At 39.2% G+C, this 23,944-nt stretch overlaps 1 protein-coding gene across 1 annotated transcript; it reads left to right on the forward strand.

The window, feature by feature from the left end:
• Nucleotides 1-2,199: 2,199 nt before the first annotated feature.
• NT5DC3 (5'-nucleotidase domain containing 3) lies at nucleotides 2,200-23,909 on the forward strand. Its single transcript, XM_027679606.1, has 14 exons — nucleotides 2,200-2,413; nucleotides 5,455-5,639; nucleotides 8,583-8,657; nucleotides 9,082-9,137; nucleotides 12,723-12,813; nucleotides 14,584-14,721; nucleotides 16,231-16,291; nucleotides 16,514-16,616; nucleotides 16,758-16,859; nucleotides 17,846-17,927; nucleotides 18,255-18,341; nucleotides 19,527-19,667; nucleotides 20,029-20,093; nucleotides 21,216-23,909. Exons 1-14 carry the CDS (start codon nucleotides 2,200-2,202, stop codon nucleotides 21,475-21,477), a joined length of 1,662 nt encoding a protein of 553 aa, XP_027535407.1. The 3' UTR covers nucleotides 21,478-23,909.
• The last annotated feature ends 35 nt before the right edge of the window (nucleotides 23,910-23,944 follow it).

A 23,944-nucleotide genomic window follows, 5' to 3' on the forward strand; every position in this document is an offset into this window, starting at 1 on the left:
ATCTGGGGAGCCAAACTTCCTGCAGCAAAAGTATGGGTTTCTACCAACAATAGTAGTTTTTACATTCAAGCCTCTGTCTTGCACATGCCTGCAGAAGAAACAGAAGTATTGTCATTCTAGTCTGTTAGTATAAAAAAAGAAATGGATGTGAAACTTCAAAGCCTTCAGGTTTCAAGGAGTGAGTGATATTGCTACTGCCTTTTTCCAGATTTCTATTAGAGATAAGTTTTCTAACCTTAATGCTGGTGTAACAGTGAGGGAACATAAATCCATGTCTGCAACACTCTCTTACTGCTTATGGCAGAACAAGCAACACCTTCACTGAACTGCTGGAAATGGCTTCTTCATTACTGCTCCTCCTTGTATTATTCAGAGCAGTTCTTGTAACTTTTCCTTGAGAATGCCTCACCTAGCAAAGTGGTTATTGTTCACAATATTTATAGTCTTGGGACTTGGAGACCAGGCTAGGCTGTGTTCAGGAGAAGAACAATGTGACTTTTTCTATTAATTTCAACTGAATTGCATGTGGGATCAATTAACTCATAGGCTGGACTGAAAAAGCTGTCCAGTTGTAATGCATTTTTGCTTTGTTGAAGGTGATTGATTAGGAGTTGGAGGGACAAGAAAACCTACAATACTGTAGAACTATGCCACGAATTCAGAATTTGTAATTTCAAAGATGACTTAATTTTATTTTCTAGTTGTACATGAAAAATCTGATGCCAAAACTTAAATGGGAGTTTTCATTTTCTCTGCTGCAGGGTGTTGCAATAAAAGCGTTCTGTAAAAATCTTCTCTGACGAGAAAGATCAAAGAAAGTAAGTACCAGCTCAGGCATTCTCTATGAAGTTGTCTTTCCTCTCACCTTGTCTGTTTTCTAAATACTGACCATCTTGTTCTCTCCTTGTTCCCAGAATTTATCATGATGTATTTGTAGTGATGTATACCAGAATCACTTACTGAAATAACAAAATGACAATGTAACATAAATGATAATGTTGGAACTTCGAAGAAAGCTGTATCTTGTCTCCTCCAATAATGTGGAACACCCAGTGTTGGAAGCCCACAGAGTATTAGAGTTTTGGCGATCACAATTGTAATGTCACTCAAGAACTCAGCCTTGCTAGGAAGGATAGAGCACTTGTCTCCCCAGTGACAGACACTTCAAAATCCAAAGTCGATTGTTTTTCTTTCAGTGCGTTGTGGTTTTGCCTGTAAAAATAAGGTGAGCGTCATTCTTTGTAAAAAAAGAGAACGCTCAGAGTAGTATTTAGCCTGAAATCTTTCAGTTTTGTATAGGATTGCTTTATTTAGAGATGTTTGGGGAGGAATGGCTGAGTAACTTCCAGACATAAGTGACAATGGGTTATGTGGATCTCCTTGGTATAAGAACAAGTTGTATTTGATGTTTACTGTACTGGAAAAAGAATATGTTCCTTTTGTTGCAGAGAGTTTCTGAGCACATCAGGAATTCTGTTTTGAACGTGGTCTGGTCTTTGTTCTTTTTCATCCATGCATCATCTAATACATATTTTTTTTACAAGTGTTAATAGATATGGCTCAAGTTCTCAGACTGCCAGAATCTACAGCTAACAGTGACAAGTGTTTCACAAGAACATGGGGGGCCTCAAGACAGCAGTAGAACTTCTGTGGGTTTCACTGTATTTTATATTCAGCTTGTGTTTTGAGCTTCTTTTTCTCACGGATGTAAGCAGGTGTATAGAGCACTTCCGAAGCGCACGCTGGCTTAAAAGGTAAATATCTGATGTGGCGTTTGGGGTAAAACGCCGAGCACAGCACAGCAGGGCAGCTCCGAGCATAGCAGAGACCAGAAGAGCAGCAGAGGCATGAAACTGGGGTAAATTCCCTGAGCAGCTCCACTTGACCTTGACCTCGACCAGCAGGTGCTGGAGGCGGTGACGGATGGGGGGGACGCTGCTTTCCTTCCTCGGCTCGGCAGATCGGAGTCGAGGCCCGGCGGCCCCGGGTGAGCCCCGAGGGCACGCTCCTGCCGGATCCCGCTGCTCACCCAGCAGCGGCCGGCCCGCCCTCCTTCCCTCCCGGGCCGTACCTGCGGCCGCAGCCGAACCCGCCTCCCGCCTCGGCGCGGCCCCGGGGCGGGGCCCGAGGAAGTGACTTCAGTCGGCGGCGGCGGCGTTGTGGCTCGGCGTGGCTGAGCGGCGCGGAGCGTGTGCGAGCATGGCAGCCGTGGGGGCAGCGGCAGCGGCGGCGCGGTCGCTGCTGGCGGCGGGGCGGGCGGGCGCGGGCGGGCGGCGGTGCCGGGTCCTGCCCCTGCCCGCCGCGGGGGCCGCTCCCTTCTGCACCGTGGCCCCGCAGCAGCAGCAGCAGCCGTCGCCTGACATGAAGAGCTACCTGTGGTCGCGCTACAAGGAGGCCAAGAGGGTCACCAAGGGTGAGCGGCGCCCGCGGGCGGCAGCGGCGTCGCTGCCCCGCCGTGCCCGCCCACCTCCCCCGGGGGTCGGGGTGCCGCCGCTCCCGGAGCGAAGGGATGCGGGTTGGCGGCTGGGAGCGGGGGAAGGACGAAGGCTGTGGGGGCAGCGCGAAGGGCTCGGGGGGAGAGGCGCGGGTTCGTCCGTCCGCGCCTGGCGAAGCGCTCTCCCCTGCCGTGGTCTGCCCGGTGCCGGGCTGGGAGAGGGGTCGGACCGTCCCCAGGGCAGGTCCGCAGGGCTGAGCCCGTCAGAGCAGCCGCCGGGGCTGCAGCTGTTTGGAGGTGCCTCGAGGAAGGAGCCTTTCGTGCAGCGTGACTCGGGCCGGGCAAAGTGGCAGGTGCTGGAGATGCGTTGTGTGGGGAAAAGCGAGTGTAAAAAGGAAATCGAGAAGTTGGTCGTCTGTTTGAGGGGGTTTCTGCAGTAAGCTGCTCTTCCGAAAAGTTAAAGTCCTGTGAAGTTTTGGATGGCTTTTTTTCATTTTGCCTACGGTTCCATTATAACACTGTAAAGCGTTGTAAAATGCTCGTGATACGTGGATGACTCTGGGGAGCCCTATTCTTTGGCCCAGCTAGGCAAAAAGCTAGGGGACAGATGCTTGCTTACTTCCTTGCTTCTGCCTTTGCTCTGATAGGAATAGTATTACTAAGGTAATACCTGCTCGAGTGTAAGCTTGACTATGTGATCTTTTTTGGGAGCTGAAAGTGAAAGAGGCAGTGTGTGTTCTACAATATCAAGTGAAAAAGCTTGTCCCGTAGTGGCAATGGATAACCTTTAGATAGCATGTTTTGGCCTTATAAAAAGAAATTACTGTGTTATTCTGTACTTAAGAGTCCTGAATGTGGGCTTCACAATGCTGGGTGCAAATAAAGCATTTGTGAACATAAAACAGCATCAGCATTTCAGAAGTGAAATTAAAAACTGTGTTAGAGATCTCAAGAGAGTGCTGTGGGATTTCGGAGGGTCAGATAAGGGATAGGAAAAAGACAAGTCCCTTTTATTTTGAACCTTTTTTTCTTTTCCTGTTTTGGGAATTAACCTTCTCTTATTCTAAACCACACCCAAATAACACTTCAGGGTAATGTTATGAAAAAATAAGTTGGTCAGTGGGTGTGAGTTGGCAAAAGATGAGGCAAGTGCTTCTAGAATATTTCACACTCATATTACAGCCTAAGTTGCCCAATGGCTTCAAGTATGTGACGTTTCATTTAGGTATGATGTTGAGATGATGTTTCAACAACTCCCCTGATTTTTGAAATAAGGTTTATAGCACTTTGGATGCTCTCTGTTAGCCAGAATGTCTAATAGCTACCAAGTGTTTACACTGTCTGTTTTTAGACAGGCAGTACTCAAGCTCTTTTTTAGCTGAAATATCTTTTTATCTATGTGTAGCTATATAAAATATCTTTGTTTTTAAAACGAGTGTTGAGTCACCAGGCTGAACAATTGACATTTGAAAAAATACTTTAACTATAATACAGAAATGGGTATTGTAACGTGATTTTAGAAGTTCACAAAAAATATGCTTACGTCTTGAAGTTAATTGAATGATTCATGGCCCTTTTTATAGAGGAAGAGTATTTGCCTTAATTGTAGCATGTCAAATTGCATTTGATATGATTCCTGGGCTTTATTTGAAATTTGGAATTAAACTCGGTGAATTTACCTTTCTTCCTCTCTTAAGAATTAAAAGACTTGGGTATCTGCATCTGATAAAGTTGAATGGTTTCAGATTACTGACTGTAATTGGGCATCTCTATGATTCTTACTGTATCTGCCTGTCAACTGTGCAGCAGTCAAAGGCATTGCTTTTACAAAAGAAGTGTAATTTCCCATTCCATGAGTTGGCCAGTTTTCAAAATGGAGTGCTAACAGACCTAGAGTCTCCACACCTACCCCCACCTTGTTGAGATGGTTTCCTCTGGTGGTGGAACATCTGTACTCAGAGCTGAAGGTGTTGAGATAAACTTGATCAATTCCTTTTAAACCTACATAAAATGTAGCCAAACAGACCATATTCCCTTTAAACTCACCCTTCCAAGCACAGATTTAAGATGATAGTTCCCTTTTTTTTTTTTCCCACTAGTAGGGAAGTCTGGAATATATAAAGATAGTCTATGAGAAAGGAAGGAAGGAAAACGTACTCGTGTTTTATGCTGACAGGAGAGTAGTACTTAGCCTCCTAATGTTGCTGTTTCAAGTTTTGTAAACAAGAAATATAAACATTCTTAATGTTTAGTACTGACATTGGTGTTGGTTTGAAGTCACTTGAAATATTATGGACTTAACTTCTCCGTATACTTTTCCCTCAAATATCAAGAGAAACAGCCTTAAAAGTGGAAGTGGTTTACACACTCTAGGCTTGTTAAGTAGAGAATAAGCAGAATATTTTTGGTTTCCTGATTTGCTAGAAGGTTAGTAAGCATAGCAATATGTGTGTAACAGTTGTTTGGAAACTATGGCAGTCATATAAAGTTTACTGAACTTGAACTCAAATAAGTAATGTGGTAACCTTGAAATGGTGAAGGAAGAAAAAAATAAAGCAATGTCAAATTAAAACAATGTCAGTTCTGCTTCTGTGGCAGGACCTGGACCAAGTAATGGGAGGAGAAGACAAGGTTCCTAGAGGAGTAGTAATAATAATAATAATAATAATATCATTCTCCAACTCCAAATTAATTTTCAAAAGCATTAATAAATATGTTAACAGATTTAGCAAGACATTATGTCTGCCATTCTCTGATAAGCAAGATGGCAAAATGCATTTTCTTTCCAACTTGGACTGTGCAGAGAAAAGCGTGCTTCAAATAAAAACTGTGGGTCATCCAGAGAAGTTTGGGACAGCATGTTCAATAGCATCATATTGTTAAGGAATAGCTGCTTAGTGTGAATTAATTTGATAGTTTCCATCATCATTTATCTATATTTAGCAATTGCTAATGGATTTCTATGTCTTTATTTAAATAAAACTGCAAGGCTGATACAACTTTTTTTTTTCTGTTCACAGAGTTGGTTCCTTCAATTATGAGTAACATGCTGAATCCAGATGCTATTTTTTCAAACAATGAGATGAGCCTGTCAGACATTGAAATTTATGGTTTTGATTATGACTACACATTGGTCTTTTATTCTAAACATTTGCACACGCTGATATTCAATGCTGCTCGAGATCTTCTTATCAATGAACATCGGGTGAGTAAAATTAATGGAATAACAATAAATTTATGAATAAAGAGTATAATAAATAATTTCTGACTGAGAGGCATAACTCATCTTTTCATGGCTCAGTCCTAGCTTGTCTCCCTTGTAGCACATTTTGTACAACAGCTACATATGAACAACAGAAGTGCTGGTTTATTCTCAGCTGCAGTTTTGAGCAGAGCACAGTCTGTTAAGGAATACAGTTATTTTTGTCTTATTTTTTAATGTGTTGGTGTGGTTTGTTGTTTGTTCCTGACTGTCATTTATTGGAGTCACATTAATGAATAAAAAGCTTAAAAGCTACCATTACTCTGTTTTATCCACTGCTGTGAGTGCAGTGATTAATTTCCATATGGAGTATTTTTAGATTGACTTCTGAGCAGGTCTTTGATTGCACTGTGTGCTTGCAAGGTGCTCTGTGTGCACCGGGCGTTTCAGCTGCATTTGCCAAAGGGGCAGCGTGTTCAGTGACACTGTAATCAGAGCCTGGATATGAGTAAGTGTTCAGCTCAGTAGTCCCCTGATCCCTTGCCACCGTGTTTGCAGTGGTGACCAGTTGACATCCAAGCATTTTGGAGCTGGTTGTTGTGTAGTTTGGGCATGGGAAAAGTTCCCGTGTGTTGGGAAGTAGAGCGGGGGGAGATGGGTGACTGAGGAAACTGAAGGTATTGCTGGCACAAAGACTGGAAAAAAAAGGTGGACTAAAAGAGACAAAGCTTATTGAACTGTAGGACTTGCAGGAAAATAAAAGACAAAAAGTCCACAGGAGAACTTAATAAAACTGCTTGTGTATTTTTATACAACCTAAATCTGAATGGATGGTGTTATTCTACTTTCGTATTTGAATCTAAAGGTTAGGAGCTATATATAAACATCTATAAATATCATTGGAAGAACAAACAAAACTTCGTGGGTGCTATAAGCATACACAGCTTGATCCCCCTACAATTTTGGCATGATAGTGCCTTGGTAGTGATTTCTGTAGGATGTGTAAATACATTTTATTAAAGCTATGTGGTTCTTGCAAAAAACAATGTTACTGTAGGAGTCAAGATTTCTTCTTATAGACAAAAATTGAAATGGTTAAAATGATTAAAAAATGATTCTTGATTAAAGTCTCTTGAGTTTTAGTAAACAAAGCTGTAATTACTTTTTGAGACAGCTTACTAAAATACATTGTCTTCTGTTGGAATTTACTGAGGGACAACAGTTTTTATTGGTGCTATCTGTGTAGCTGCTTACGTTGCTAATGTTGTTTTTGCCTTTAACATTAGAAAAAAATTCTAGATATTATTGTCTGTTATGACTGTTACAGTCAGTCTAAAAGATGACCAATTTTGGTCATTGCAGTCTGAGGTAATTCATCAGAAATTGCAAAATGCAGTGTAGGAAGCAAGGAATTTTGAAGTATGTCCAAGAGAATAAACATCAGTTCAGTGCTAATCACGGAGGTGGCAGCAGGTGCTCAATGTAAGCTCTTGTTCTTGGGTTTATTTCTTTCCTAGCATACAGGCCTTGTGCCATCCTATTGGGACTGCTCTTTCAGTCCAGTTATGTTTATCCCTACCAAAAGTGGAGTAAGCAAACAGTACAATTTTTATAATTTTTTTGTTTGGTTGGTTTGTAAGGAAGCTTTGATTTGTGTGCTGGGGTAGGCTCAATCTTTATTTCTTATGTACTGCCATATATGTGAAAACACAGCCTTCTAGTAGAATAAAGTAGGCAAGTCAAATATGGAGAAATTTGATAAAAGTCAGAAATAAATTTCATTGTACATGCTTGATGTGGTTGCTTTGGGTCATGTTCTGCACATTGTAGCTTTTAATTGATCACATTCTGTATCCTTCATTGATGTCCCTTGTGCCTCTGCATCGTGTTCCCTGGCCAAATCTTCACGTCTTCTAAACTGTCTGTAGGCTTTTGATGCTATTTTTCATTCAGATCAGTAGCCTACCCCATGTTTTCTTGAAGTGGTAGTAGGGATGATAGTTAGGGGAAAGGGCTGTTTTCTTTAATTGTATATGCCTGTGCTCAATGCAAGCACAGTCTACAGGGTAAGTTGCAGAGTAAGTCCTCTTCAGCAAGATAAAAACTTTGGGCAAAATTGTAATTCATTTATTTATTTTAAGAGTGGCTAGAGCTTCCACTGAAGCTGCATGATGTACCCTTACCCGCCCCCGCCACGGCTTGTAAATTAGCCGTACGTGCATGGAGACTGTTGTAGACAAGGTGAAAAATGTGCCTGAGATGAATTTGTCAAGATCTAGGACTGCTGTAGCCTGTGGGAGGGAAATGAAAGATTGCCTTTCAGAGGGTTAATCAAAGAATTGATAATTTTCTCAGGCCCTGTTGAAACGACTGAAGCATTTTACCTTTTAAAAACAAACCCCTTAGCCCCAGGTACACATCTAACATTTTTTTTTTTCGTGGCAACCTATGGTTAAAGCAGGACAAAATTACAATGGACTGAAAATGAGCTTGTACTGAAAAATGCTAGAAAATTATATAATAGTGGTGTGAGCTCCCTACGTTACATATAAAGAACATGAGGAAAGGGTACGTGACAAAGTCATTCAATTCACATACAACTCTAAACAATGAGTTTTTTAAATATATTAAGAATATATTAAATTAACTTTTCTGAACAAGAGGCTGATGTTCAAAGTTAATCATTACAGAGTATACCTGGATGTCCAGCTTCAAGTACCATGATTGACTTAGGTTTAAAACAATGACCTTGGATTTTTGGAAAAATTGTTGACTTGTCTTGCACTGTGTATACATATGTTCCTGCAAATCTTCACCAGCCTATCAAAAGCCTCTTAACGATTAGAGAAAATTAAAAGCATAGAAAACTTAGACTTTTAAAGTTCTACAGGAACAATTTTTATTTGTTTCTAGTATGGATTTAAAATAATTGCTCTCTTTTCTTAGTATCCTGCAGAAATAAGAAAATATGATTATGATCCAAATTTTGCCATCAGAGGACTTCATTATGATGTGCACCGGGTATGTATAAATAACTTTGTGATGTGTTACTTAGTGCTGAGAACCCAACCAAAGAAAATAAATAGAGCTTTTCAGTCTTCCAGCTTTCCACTCTACATTGATTTGTAAGGATTTTGTTTCATATTTTCCTCTTTCATAGCAAGCATCATTATTAGTAGTAGTTGTATTTGAATATCTCCTAACTAGAAAACGTTTTGAGTCTTTTGTCCCCATTGTGGGTGGGGGAAGGCAACTTAAGAGTGCAACAGAATAAACCCAGGTAAAAGCAATTGATAAAAGTTTTTTGGAAGCTATGAAGGAAGTTGAAGTGAGGGTGCTCAGGTGTTCTTGAGACAGGTTAAAGGTAAAATCAGTTTGACTTTTATAATTTCATGTGAAATAGTTGATGTGATAAAAACTGTTACTTTCTTTTTTTTCCTACAAGGCATTGTTAATGAAGATCGATGCTTTTCATTATATTCAGCTGGGAACAGTTTACAGGTGGGTAAAATTATTTTCTATTTATAATAAGAATGTTTACTCTTATTTTTTGGATCTTTTAACTGCATTTATTACTGTACATCTTGGTTTCGTGTCAGGAACTGTGTCCTGACAAGCACAGACATGAATGAACATTGCAGGCTTACTGGAAGGGGGTTTCTTTGCACCTCTGTGTGTACACACAGACATGTGTACACGTTTACTGACTGATACAGTACAGCTGATTCCCCAGTCCAGCTGGGGAAGTTGGCAGGCTGGTTGGTCACATAGTGCTGACTCACTTTGTTTCCGGCTGTTAAATTGTGCTGAAAGACATCTAAAAATACACTGATGACTTCTCTGCTGTTGCTTTCTATGTAAATAGTCACAGAGTGCCTGTTAGCGTGACTTTGGTGTGGTTGTGGAGACATTTGAGAGGTCTTACTGTGTTTGCACGGAGCTTTTAAGTTTGGACACATCGACCATGTCATACTTGCAGAAGAAAGCACAACACAGCCTGACGCTTTTTGAATTTACTGAATTGATGTAAAATGGGTAATCTCTGTGCTGTTCTTTGTTGCAAGATATAGACTTACTATATGTGAACTTTGACAGGAAAGTTTTTAGTATGGCTCAGTTTGCTGTAATGAAGCAGTACACATTTGACTGACTTGAACACCACACACAGTACCAGATTTTAAATCAAGCAAGAAGCCAGACCACCTTTCTTAAAGTCATTGGACAAAAAGTTTTCATCTGGTGCCAAAAGATGATATGACCTTGAAGTGATTTACTCTGGGGGATTGTATATGGTCGTACGAAATGATGATAATGTGCTCATTACTTTTTTATTTGCCAGTTGTGCAGGTAGGCAAGATGATTCAGCCATAGTCATTCATCTGTTATTTTACTAATTTGGCTGAGATGCCTTTTGGGAGAGGGTAGAGGAAGGCAAGGAAAATAAAAAAGGACACAAGATGGCACGGACCAGCATTAGGCTCCTACTGTCAACACAGTAGCTATCTAAATCTACCAAAACAATGTGTTCTGTATGTATCATCAGAGTCTGAGGGGAACTTCATACCCGTTATTTGTGTGTGCTGATGTAGAATAATTATTGTATGTTTCAACTGACAAAGACTGTTGTGGATTTCAAAGAAATCATTTATGCTGGGCTAGGAGAGAATCAGAGAACTCAGTGTAAAGGTTACTGATGGCAGGATTTGCTGTGAAAAATGCTGGTTTGTTAGATTAAAGGCTAGGTGAGGCAATGAAAGCTATGTTTATCTGTAGCAGTATGTAGTAGAAATGTAAAGATTGGTGTGGATGGAACCATGTATGTATGAGAGCACCACAAGAAATGTTGATAGAGGGGACAAAAGGATGGCATGTGTTGGTGGTGCCTGCATGAGTTGGTCATCAGGATTTCACCACATTTGCATGCTGTTTCCCCAGGCACCTGTACAGTCATGAGGGGAGGAAAAAAGAGGCTGAAGGATGTGAGAAATGATGTCAGGAAGAGCAGTGGTAGGACTGGAACTGTATAGGTGTCCTTGATGAGAAGATGAATGGGTGGTGAGTCCATCAGCAGTGTTGTGTTATGGCTCAGAGTGAGACAGAATGAGGAGGCAGAAAATCAGGTTGCTGTCAACTCCTAGTACAAAAGGCACATCCAAAGCCAAAACATGATGACCATGCAAGAAAACTCTAGAAAGATGTTGAGATTTATGAAGTGCTGGTGACCCTTGTTCTCCTTGTCACCCAAAGTAATTCTGGATGGACTGCTAGGCTGCACATCTTGTTATTTATGAGTGTGTGTGAGTGTGAGAGTGAAAGCTACCATTTCACTTAGTACTCTCTCTTAATTTTGTTTAAAATGATATTACCTTTTCTCTTCTGTACCAACACTGAGCTTTGCTGTCAGTTGCTGCATATCTGTAGTTGTTAGTTTTGTTGTTCCCTATGTTCTGTACGTGTGTAGATCAGTTACACAGATAAAACACTAGCCCAAGTGTACAGCCCCATTTGCACTGAGAGGTGTAAGCAATTCTGGTGTCCCTCTAAAAATGCACATCTCCAGCAGCAGCAGTGGGAGCGCTGCTTAAGGTTGAGAGTGATGCTTTTAGTGCTGTCTGTCCATGCTGTCAGTGAAATAAAACAAACTTTTTAGTTTTACAGCTGGACTGTGAACTGTGTCAAGACTGTGAGTCTTCTGGTAAAACTAATCTGCAGCTTTGCCTAGACAGTCATCTCTCCACTTTGGCTTTAACATACGTCTGTTGTCCTCTCTTGATTTGTGCTTAAGTAGTTACAGATCCACAAGTGTTTTCTTTAGCAATATTCAAATACCACTTGGCATAGCTGTCTGCAGACCAGAAGGTACCTTCTCAATTCTGATGGTATTACTTGGTATCCTTTTAACATTTGGTTGCATTTAACGTTTGTGTTTTCTGCTGTGGAATGGGTGATGTTGAACTCTTTATGTTACAAAACCGAAGTATTATCTGCCCTGTTTGTGTGCAATACTGACTTGAATGGTGGAGTCCTGCCAGGAATAGCTTAGAGTTATGTACCAGTCAGTGTAGCATTGACAAGAGCAGTAAAGGAGCTGGTTAATGTGGGACTCTGCTACCATAGAAGCCCTGAGGAAGTTGATGTATCATGCCTTTTCACTGCACAGCCTGTGTGGATGATAAGCACTGAAAGTACTAGGCTAATAAATTTATTTATTTATTTTTTAATGCCTGAAAACACTTCTTGGTGAGACCAGGAAAGGGAGGCACTGAAAAAACAGCCTGTTTTAAAAAGCTGCAAAACACCATAAGTAGGCATAGAAAAAAAGAGACCGGCTGATCTGGTTTTCATTTGGGTTTTTTATTCCTAAGCAAAATCTCAACACTTCTGTGTCCTTTGGTGAGGATATTTGCATGCCTGCAGTCTTTCAGATGCTTTTGTAAAAGATGCTTGATGCCGCAAACATCTAAAACCAAACCAAAGCCTTTACTCTCTTAATAGTTCATAAAGAAACTCTGGGGAGAGATCATATCTCCTCGTTCCCTATTTGTTGTTGTATTTTTAAAGTTTTAATTACTTGTCAACCATCCTTCAAGTAATCTTAAATTTTGTGAAACTGAAATGTTGGTACAGTTTAAAACAAATTCTTATTTAGTTAAAGGCTGTGTATGTTTTTCTTTCCCTTGAATCTTCAAGGTCATGATGCAGAATAATCTGGTTTAAACACTATCACATCATCGATACTCTGTGAAGGGAAGGCAGTGAGAAATTACTTTGTGATAAGAAACTGTAAGCTCTAGCTACTTACAAACCCTTGAGGCATAATTTCAATGGACTAATTAGCTCTTTTCCTGTAAGAAAGTAAAGTCAAATTTTAAAGTTAAAATTGGAATGTGTTCTGTGTGTATCAGTCTGTTAAAATGTTGCTTGTTCGGTAAGAAAAGATGCTGGTTTAGCTTATAGACAAAAGTGTTCCTGTGACATTATTAGTATTTTAATAAGGTCCAGATCTAAGTGTTAATCTGTTGGACTTTGGTGATTACTTGAAAATTTTAATGTGACTTTTGAACTAAAGCTGATGTTGTTTTCCAGAGGCCTCAGTGTTGTCCCAGATGAAGAAGTTATTGCAATGTATGACGGTTCCCATATCCCTTTAGAACAAATGAGTGACTTTTATGGAAAGGTAAAAACACAAACTGATCTTTATAAATGGTTGTGGGGGTTTTTTTTGTTGTTGTTGTCACGTGTGGGTTTTTTTTTTTTTTTTTTTTTGTTTAGGGGTTGTGGGGTTTTTTTTTTTTTTTTTTTTTTATTTGGGGTTTTTTTTTTTTTTTTTTTTGGTGTGAGGGTAGTGGTGTCTAAATTTTGTTCTCATTATAACTAGCAGTTATATTTTCTCAATATGTGATTGACTTATAGTACTAGATATGAAGTTTGCCCTCTAAAGTTTTTTTTTTTTCCTGCTTGCTGTAGTTTCTTCTTTGACTGCTCCTTTGCCCAGTCATTCAGACAGAGTAGTGGAACATAGAAAATCAAGTGACTTGCTTAGTGTTGCACAGCAAATCTGATAAAAGCTGGGAAATGAACCATATCTAGTGCTTTACCCAGGCTGTGTACTTCTTCCTGGTGGTCTGATGGCTTAACTGATGTAGCAGCAAGTAAATGTGTGGAGACATCTCCTGTGTGCAAACTGGCAGAGTGACAGTAAGGGGATCTGACAAAAGATGAATGATAAAAGATGAAACATTTAGGTTTAAGATCTGACTTTCTCAGGAAGATTAATCTTTTGCTGGTAGGTTCCTTCCTCTTTTCCAAATGAAGAACGGTGCTGTCTTTTTACTGAAAAGTCAAGTTTATTTTGCACCTTTTACTTAGGGGTGTTAATTCCATGTTGACATGAAAGGACCTTCTTTGTGCTGTGGAGCAGTTTATTGTTCTTGCACTTGTTCTTTTTTTAAGGAGCTGAATTTAGAATTCCCCAGTCTGTTCTCTGCAGCAGTTGTGAATATCATCCTGGCATTCCCTGTGGGATGCCTTGGTCTGTTTAGGCCTATACTTTCTTAGATCTTGGAAAGGAGAGTGACACGACAAGAGGCAAGAGACACAAACTGAAACACAGGGTGCTTCCTCATCAGGAAGATGATCTTCCTTTACTGTGAGGGTGACCTAGCACTGGCATGGGCTGGTTATCCAGGGAGGTTGCAGAATCTCCAGCGTGGGAGATTCAGAAGCCACCTGGACAAGATCCTGGGCAACTGGCTCCAGGTTGCCATGCTTCAGCAGGGGGCTTGGACAAGATGACCTCCAGAGGTCCCTTGAAACCTCAGCTATTCTGTGTTTCTGTGATCTTGAGCTGGTTGCTTTACTTGTCTTCCTATTGAGAAGTATTTGAGTTGCATTTGCTCTTGTATAATGAGACTCTCTACTTTTGTGATACTTAACTATCATTAGCTTTTGCAGACTAGAAATCTCTTCCCTTGTTACTGCATTAGCTGTTGTAGATTCTTAAAGCTTTTTATTATCTTATTTTAAGGAGGTGAATTGTTTTACAATCCCAATCAGTATTCCACTTACTAAAAAAACCCCAAACAAATAAGAAAACCTCCATTCCCCATCACAGTACCCAGTGCTCCTTATTTGCAGAAGTGCAGATTTCTAGTGAAGACCTCTAAGGGCTTTTCTTGACTTTAAGCTGAGCGCTGTCTTGTTTTTATGAATTAAAATACTGCTTTTAAGAGTAATGAGTTGGATTTATTTGAAGAATTAATCACAATGCTTTTGTTGGAGATACTTTATCGAAGGTCTTAGTTCAAGAAGAATCTGAAGCAATGTGAAGGGGATGGCAAAACCTGAATATCTGCAACTAAGCTAAAATGTTTATATGGAATGAATGAAAGTGTTTTAATCTGACAAATGCCTGACTTTTTTTTTTTTTTCCTCCCCACCACTGTAGAGCTCACAAGGAAATACAATGAAGCAATTCATGGATATATTTTCCTTGCCAGAAATGAGACTCCTTTCTTGTGTGAACGAATATTTTCTGAAAAACAACATAGACTACGAACCTATTCATCTGTACAAAGATGTCAAGGTAGTAGCTTTGAAGATTTAGGTAAACCTCTATATTTGTGTGTCTTCTCTGTGAACACTTCAGGAAGCTTTCACCTATTGTGTCAGCCTCAGTGAAATACCTCACCTTAGGTTTTGTATGGAGTGATTATTGCTATATAACCTTAAAAACATAATTAAAATTAAGGTAGAGCTTGGAAAAGAAACACAGAATCATTTGAAATTTTTTTGAAATCTGACGTCCTCTAGGGCTGTTGCTCTTTTTGTAGGTTTGAGGGGTGGATAGGGGAAAAGTGGAGAAGTTCTTGTAAGTTCATAAGACTTCTTTTGCTTGTTATTAAACAAAACCTTTTTCTCACTATCAGGAATGTGAGAAGCTATAGGGTATTCCAGTTTGGAGCTTTCAGTTGTAATGCCTCTACATCTTGGCTAGTATACAATCACTTGCTATCTTATGCTTCTGGACTATCTGTTTTGCTTGTTTATCTCTCTTCCTCTTCCAGAAAAACTCTAGTACTAATCTAGTAATTTGACCCTCTTGATTCCTCAGGATCTATCCTGCAGAGGAGATCATTTTATGTCATGGTTGTGTAAGAACACAAGAGATAATGCCCAAGGTGATAGTATTTGTCTGCACAGGCATTCCATCCAAAACCTTTTCCTGGCTCCTTGTTGGCTTGTATTCAACTTGCATAGTTGTTCAACACATGTGATGCACTCATATGTTGAATTTCTCACTTTTTGAAGTAGATCACATGGATTTTAAGAAATTTTTTACCTCCAGAGTAATTTTCGCTTCTACCTGTGGTTGCATAGAGTCAGAAGGCTAGTTCATGTAATTCCTGCTGAAGTATGTGTAGAAATTTCTGTACTGTTCAGCGTTACCAGCATTTTGGAAGCCCTTTACTGGTATTTTTTGAGGATTTTGAGGATGTAGCTCATGTAAGTACCAAAATGGCAGCGCCACTGATCTAAACAAGGCAGTCTGGTGCAGAGCTGGCTCATGAGAGCTGCTAAATGCCTCCAGAGCGCCTTATGAGTGTTTTGCTCAAGCATTTAGCTTCTTTCATCTGTTCGTAAATTCCTTATTTAAATAACCAGGGCATTTGTAAGTGATTGTAATCTAAAATCTGTCAGACGTAAAACTTTTGGGTTGTTTTTTTTTTTCCTGCAAGAGGAGAGGAATGTGTTCTGCTCCAAAGGTCACTAGAAATCTGTGGTGACTCTGCTGCTGCAGAGGGCTTTCACCCCACTTCACCCTTCACAACAACCTTTCACAGTAGTTATGTAAAACAGCCCCTCTGCTATACAGTTTTGTACTTCCCAAAATTATGAAGTTAGTGTCTTGGAGGACAGGCTTACTCTTCTAATGGTGACATATATTCGATGAACATTACATGGCACTTCTGTAAAGTGCAATTCTGAGAAAGGAATTGTTTTAAGAACAAATTACTACTGCTATGCAGTGAGCGTGGATTTTATACTTGAAAAGATTTTAAATTTGTCTAGTGCTCTGTTGCTTTCCTTACAGGACTCAATCAGGGATGTCCATATCAAAGGAATAATGTACAGAGCAATTGAAGCCGATATTGGTAAGTACTAATGGTACAATCTATCAAAGCTTTTTTCAGTGATTAGTATACTGATCTTTCTGGCTTCCATATTTAAGGTTACAAATTCTAAATTTTTAAAGCTTGAAAGCTTGTCAAAGGTGCCTTTAAGTGCCTTGTGTTCTGAACCCCTTGGTTGAATGCAGAGAAAATTCTTTTGAAAAACTTTCTCAATTAATACTGTGTTTTCCCCAATCCTGACAGAGAAATACATCTGCTACGCTGAGCAAACTCGTGCAGTGTTAGCTAAGCTGGCTGATCATGGCAAGAAGATGTTTCTCATCACAAACAGTCCCAGCAGCTTTGTGTAAGTGAGCAGTTGTTTTCTGTTTAACTATACGTTTTTAAAGGATGGGGAGAATGAGGTTCTCCAGTGTAATTAATTATATTGCTTTGATAACTGCACATCTGTTATGCTTCACTGTTAATATCCCTCTGTCCTTTCTAGGGACAAAGGCATGAAGTTCATAGTTGGCAAGGACTGGAGGGATCTCTTTGATGTGGTCATTGTCCAGGCTGATAAACCAAACTTCTTCAATGATAAGCGAAGGTGGGTGTTTAGTCGGTAAAGAATGATTCAAGCAGCTTATTCCGTATAAGGCTGTAGAGAGTGTTATGAAATATTTTACTTTGGCTGCAATGTAAAATGAAATCATACTTGGTGAAATCCTGTATAAGGTCACTACAAAATGCAGCAACATGCAATTCTGAAGTCTAAATATTTACCATTTCTTACCTAAGACAGTTTCAGGAGCTATCACAGCTACTGGAGTGAGTTAGGGTCACAGAAGCTATTTTTAACGTCTTGCTTGTAAGTTGGTGACGTGTGCTTCTTTCCTAAGAAACCTGAGAAATTTTGATGCCTTTCAGAATCATCCCCTGATCTGGAAATGTCTTCCATTGCTTCGGTTTTTTTTTTAGTCACAAATTGTATTTAAAGGGTGTCTCTCTGGCTGACAGACTAGAATATTTGGACTAGTTGTTCAATTAAGTAAACACATTTGTAATGTGCATGCACTGTTATTACATTTAAAAAAGTCCTGTTCCTTTATGTGTAATTATGATTTGAAAGTGCGATAGAGGGAGGTGGGATTTTTTCCCCTTTACTTTTCTTCATTTTATTTTAAAAAGAACTTTGCTGTACCATTTGCCCCCAGTCCTTTACCCTTTTCTTCAGTTGTCCATGTGTAGAAAATGAGGTATTGGGCAAGATTTTTACACATCTTCCGTTTTTTTGTGTTCTCTCCTTCTTGGCAGACAATTCATACTGTGTCTTCCCCTCTGCCTGGGGTCCTTGCCTTACATCTCAACAGCTGTTCTCAAACTAACAAACATCATAGGTATACTGGAGAGATACATTGCTTTTCACTGGTTAAAATGGAAGTTTTGGAATCTTGCTGCTTCTGTTACACAATGTTCAGGTGCTAGAGTGCATGTTTTCCTTTTGAGAGATGGGTATTGTTAATGTTAAGATTTTAATCTCCTAAGAAGTGACAGAATTTCTACAGCAATGTAACAATTGTATATCTATTCTAGACCATTCCGGAAGGTGAATGAAAGGGGGGTGTTGCTTTGGGACAAGATTCACAAGCTGCAGAAAGGTCAGATTTACAAACAGGTATGCTTTCAATAAACTTTTTTGGTTCAAATTTAACACCTATTTCCTAGAATCCCAATCTTCTTTAGACATAAAAGTTTCTAAAATGTAATATGTTCTTTAAGACAGTTATTTTCATGTCTGAAATTGTAGAAATTCATTGTTGGTATTGTATGTCCTTGCCTCTTGAAGTGATAGTATTACTGAAAACCACTTGTAAAATTTGGGCTTCATAATATGTAAACTGAGAACAAGATTAATGATATGAAAGTGTTTTTAGGGGTGTACTAAATTCCTTTTTCATGCAAGTTTTATGCTTCTGCAATGTACATGTCATTGTTTCTGCAGGGTAACTTGTATGAATTTCTGAAGCTTACTGGATGGAGGGGCTCTAAGGTGCTCTACTTTGGTGACCACATATACAGTGACTTGGCAGTAAGTAGTTTGCTTTCACAAAATAAGATAAAAGAAGAGGCTTTTTGTTAGTTTTCCTCTCTCCCTCCCCAGTTATTCAGTATAACACATTTTCATTTGAGATTTTGAAATACAACAGAATTTGGTTTGTGGTTAAGCCATATTGCTTTTTTCTGAAGTGAAGAATGTTGATTTCTTTAAAGGCCAACCATGTTTTCCACCTGACTTGTAGCATTTAACTTGTTTACTAGCTGTGGTCGGGAATGTGTGAGTTTGTATACCTGATCCAGATACTGATTGTGTCAGATGTAGCAGAGTAAACAGGGATATCCAAATATACAGGATGTGTGTGATTTGGATGACATTTACTGCCAAGTGTAATAAGAGCTGAATGAATTTCTGTTTTGAATGCAAGAGGAAATCTTCCTGTCACTAATGGTAAAGTTCCTTCTTAAGACTTTGCTCTGGTTTGTATCCCAACTCTCTGAGCATTTTCTTACCACCTTATGAGAAAATGTATTTTAGCTGTTAATTTAGGGTAAGTGAACACCATGTAAGTCTTTTGTAATTAATATCATATGAATGCCTGGGTAGGACTTTTCCACTGCCAAGCTATGGTAACATGTTTCAGCAGCAGAAGATGTTAACATTTTTTTCCCCAGTCTGCTTTTGAAAAGAAGAGTAAGTTTGGGTGCTTCAGAAGACTGAGGATCAAAAAAAGGAGGATGCAGCTGTGTTCTAGTCTGGCACAATGCATAAGAAACCACAGGTGGCATCTGCCTTGTGTTGTACCTGTCAGGAGGAGTTTGAATAGCTGGGGCTCCTGATAGGAGCCTTCTGTCAGCTGAATGTGTGGGTAAATATCACAAACCCAACACATGGTTCCTCTAGGTACTTCCGACAGCAACAGTGGTCTCATCTACAAGAGAAATGTCCTGCTGTTTGTTTTAAACCTAATGAATTAGTGTTTATTTGCAAGTGCTTGTGTGTTCTTTATCTCTCTTCAAAAATGCAGGATTTGAAGCTTAATTTGAAATTAAATTTTATTGCTTATTGGCACAGTTAAGCCCCAAGGTTTCATATTCCTGCTTATACATAAGAAGCAATTAGTGCCCCTTTGGGATACACAATAGTCAAATTCTTCAGTTCTTTTTAAGCGGTTCTTCTTAAGACTAATACCTGTATTTTGTAATTCTTGGTAAATAGGACTTGACCCTGAAGCATGGCTGGCGCACTGGTGCAATTATTCCAGAGTTACGGTCAGAGATTAAAATCATGAACACAGAGAAGTACATTCAAACCATGACCTGGCTGCAAACCTTGACAGGATTATTGGAACACATGCAGGTTTGTTCTGTGTGTGTGTAATCGGCTCTGTGTAGCAGAAGGGATCCAGCCAAGTTTCTACATGCTGGACATCGATGTTGCAAGTGCTTTGAGTCTCATTGAAGTGTTTGACTGTAGATAAATAAATGCAGTTATTTGTGTGGCTAGTTAATATGAGTTTTCTCAAAATCTCATCCCCTTCCTCCACTGGTTAGCCTGGATCAATTCCTGCTTTTGTTTGTTTAAAATGCATGTGGATAACTTCTGTATACTGGTCTCTGAATGATTGCTCATGTCCTGTTGGCTTATTAGGGTTAATTAATGGAAAGGCTTATCTGTGAAGGTATCCTTAGTTACAGGTTATCCATATTTCGCATTCCAGGTTCACCGTGATCCTGATTCACAGATGATTTTAGAAGAATGGAAGAAGGAAAGGAAGGAAATGAGGTAAGACACAGGAGATGAAGATTTGCAATATGCTTAGTGTGGCAGTTTGAGCCAAGGTGATAGCCAAGAGTTCTATGTAATGTCTTCCACAGGTTTTTTCAAACTTTCTCTCCCCCCCTGATTTATATTCCCTGGTAGTTACAGACCTTATAAAATGTTTTTCTGTAGCAGTATTCTACCTCTCTTGTGTAGCTCTTCTCTCTTCTGACACTTTGTGCATATGAACCCCTTTTCCTTGTTCCACTTCTTTAGAACAGATATTACTTCTCTGCATGAAAGGGTAACATCAAATCAAATACTTTTCTTTCTCATTTTGGTTTTCCTCTCCCTCTGTGTTCAGCTGTCATTGTTGATTACACAGCTTCTGCACAATTAAACAATGTGTTTCTTTGTCAAGGCTTAGGTTACTTTTTTGGTTTTTTAGATGATTTCTTCAGATTACATGTAATATGTTTTAGAATACATAGAAACTGGGCTCTGCACTAGACTGGATTTAGCAGTGGATTTATCACAAAGATAGGTAATGGGACTAAAAGTGTAATAATCTGTTATCATGAAGGAGAGGAGTAATCCCTAAATGCAGGGGGTGTGAAGGGCACAATTGGCAAGGCCAGCAGCTGTACCAGCAGCAGCCTTCCCTAGAAACATGGAAGTAAATGAAATAGGAGTGATACTTGGCAGCAACTAATGACAGAAGTTAATTCCAAGAAGTGTTTAAGCTTTTTGTGTGCATTAGGCCAAATATTTGACTTTTTTTAAAAAGTCTGTTATCTTTGGAACAAGTAGATGTCATTAGGATACAGATAAAAGTCTTCTTTACAGTCTCTAGAAAGAAGGCTTGAGAAGTCATGTTTCTAATGTCAGAAGCAACTTGTCAGAATGTCAGAAGTGTGAAGCTCTTCTGTTTACAACTGTGATTTCTAGATTTGGGCTACGTGTGTGCAAGGAGTGAAAAAATTTCTTATGTGGCACATTTAAGTGTTTAGAAATAAAATGGCAAGAGAACAATGCATAGACCATCTTACAGGAACTGCTTGCTTCAGGTTCTGGATGCTGGCTAGTGAAGAGATGTGTGCAGGTGTGTTCACTTCATTGTCTTTGTTTTCTTTCTTTGGGGGACAGGGAGATGAACAGGAATTTCTTCAATGCGCACTTTGGAAGCATATTCAGAACTGATGAGAATCCAACTTATTTCTTAAGACGTCTCTCTAGATTTGCAGATATCTACATGGCATCACTGAGTTGTCTCTTGAACTATGAGCCTGATTACACGTTTTATCCAAGGAGGACTCCTTTGCAGCATGAACTTCCAGGCTGGTCAGATCAGCTGTGCACTGGTACATTCAGAATACCTTTCCTACAAGAGACAGTTCAAATCAAATGAAAACTTGGTGACTTCTGTCTAAAATGGACAAATATATCTTGGTTTTTTTGAACGTATGTGTATTTTATTTAAGTCACTTAAATCTGTTACCTTGGTTTAGATGTATCTCATACTTAATCTCATAAGCATTGTAACTGTTTTCTCCTCTTCTGCTCAGACATGTGAAAACTCCTCTTACACACAGAAGAGATGATGGACTGCCAAAACAGTAGTAGGCCAGGAGGGAGGGCACATCTGAAGGGAAGGACTGATGGTGTTCTGAGGTGGTTGTTTTTGTTTATTGGAAACTTCAATCTGCAGCCTTGTGGTTTACAAAGAAATACCTGTACTCTCACTTCTGGCCCTTTTCAGCACTCCAGCTGGAGCCTCTAATGGATCTTGGCACTGAAAAGCTCAAATCCAGTGTTAGTAATTCAGTGATAAACAGCTAATAACCAGTTCAGGGTGAGACTCAGAGGGATAGTGTACATATTGTACCTTTCCTTGCTGCTGTGGCTGGAGCCTGACCTAACTGAGCTGAGGGCTGTAGTGTTGGCGTGGCTGTGCTGCACTGACAGGCTCAGGCTAATGGGCTCTTTCTCCTGTCTGTGCAGTTTCTGTTCTTGTGATGTTTGTGCTTGGCTGCAGGTGGACCTGAGCCTAAACCCGAAACTGCCGGTAGGTTGGGCTGCTTTGGCTTCCTCTTGTTAACTTTTAGGCACCTTTTGTTTTTAAGTTCCAAAACACTTCAAATATCCACTCTCTAGTAATAAAGTAATTTCAAGAGGTCTTGCATTTTGCATTTCAAAGTGGAGACAGATCTTTCCATCAAGCTTTAGTTTGATCCTAAATGCTGCTTTTAAAATTTTTAACAGTGTCTTATTACAGTGGTATGCAATGTGGTTTTGCTGTTTGCTAGGAGAGAATGTATTTCATATAGCCTTTTACAGTCAGAAGTAAATACGCACAATGGGCAAAGGAGTTAAAAGAAAAATTAAGAAATGAGAAAATGAAACCCAGAGTATTTTTGTTGGCATATTTTTAGCTCAAGCCCTGAAAGCTGAATTAGGGATGATGCAGATTTTGCATAAAGAAAAATAGTTTTGGTGGTGCAGATTAAAAGTTTTATTGAATTACTGAAATTGAAGGTAATGCATAAACATAAACTCTGGGTAGCATATATTCCAAAGATTTGAGCTGAAAAATGTCTACTTTGCACAAGGAAAACATCTGTTGATGTGTTTCCTCTAACAGGCACTTTATAGAACTGCTATATAATTGTTTTTAAGTAAGAATTATTTTCTTTCTCTGGATCCAAAGGAAATGGGTTGGTTTTTTGATTTTTTTTTTCTTTTTTTTTAACTGGTGCTTCCCACCCCAGCCATGATTAATAACTTCCAAATTTTAGTTATTAAAAGCTTGATTTTTTTAAAAGCATACATTAACAAAACATATAGCATCTGGTGTTCTTAATTTCACTTGCTTTCTCATGATTGTCAGGTAAACAAACTTTTGGTGACCAAAAGTTTTCTCGTTTTGGCTTTTTCTTTTTTAACCTGTCTGTATTATGTGCAATTACCTAGATTGAATTTCATATACAGTATCTTTCATGTTTTTAAAAGCATGTTTGCGAAGTACAGAATGTATTTTAATCTAGTCTGCACAATTTTATAAGTAGTTTTCCTGTATGCTTGAAATCAGTATGACATCCTCAGAGGTGATTGTGGATTTTGTTTTCTTGTGCTCCTATTTGAAATTTGACGTGAAACACGCCTGAAGTGTGTTTGTGTATTTAAACAGATGAATACACTTGAAATGAGGAAGTTCATCTGACCGTCCTGCTGTTTTGCTGGATAGAAAGATAAAGTTTTGCAGGAAGTTAGTTTGACTTTATCAGGAGACTTGTTGGTGAGGCTGTGCAAGAAATATTTAGCATAACTTGTTAATGAAATGTGGGGATGGAAATATCCCGATTTGCCTTCAGTTCTTTATTCTAATGCTCAGCTACAACCGAACTTGGTGTTACAGGTGTGTAGCATCACTCATGCTCCAGAGATTTCAGTTCACTCTTTAAGAAAAGAAAAAAACCCACCAAAACTACTCTACATTCTCCATCTTACTACCAGCAAATAAGAAGATTGTATTATTCAGTTCTGCATTATTGAACTTGATCATGTTTTGTTGATTATAGCTCTGTGATGGTTATTCTTTCAAAGCTGGCTAGGAGCCAGTTTGTTTGCTTAATTTTCCTGTGTTAAGCAGGAACAGTTTAATTGGCTTGGATGGTGTTATCCACATAATACGCATTTTGTTTCAAGATTTTCTTCTTTTACCCTTCTGTTCTCTTCACTTAAAAATCAAACTTCTGTACCAAGCTATGTTACAACAGCGAGCTCAAGTAAAATACTGTTTATATTGCATGAGTTCTTGAAATAAACAACGTTGCATGAAAAGAATTAAATATGGCAGGGTTGTGTTTCTTTAAAAC

This window comes from Neopelma chrysocephalum, unplaced genomic scaffold, assembly GCF_003984885.1.
Source record: "Neopelma chrysocephalum unplaced genomic scaffold, ASM398488v2 Primary Assembly neopelma1_59, whole genome shotgun sequence".
NCBI lineage: Eukaryota > Metazoa > Chordata > Aves > Passeriformes > Pipridae > Neopelma > Neopelma chrysocephalum.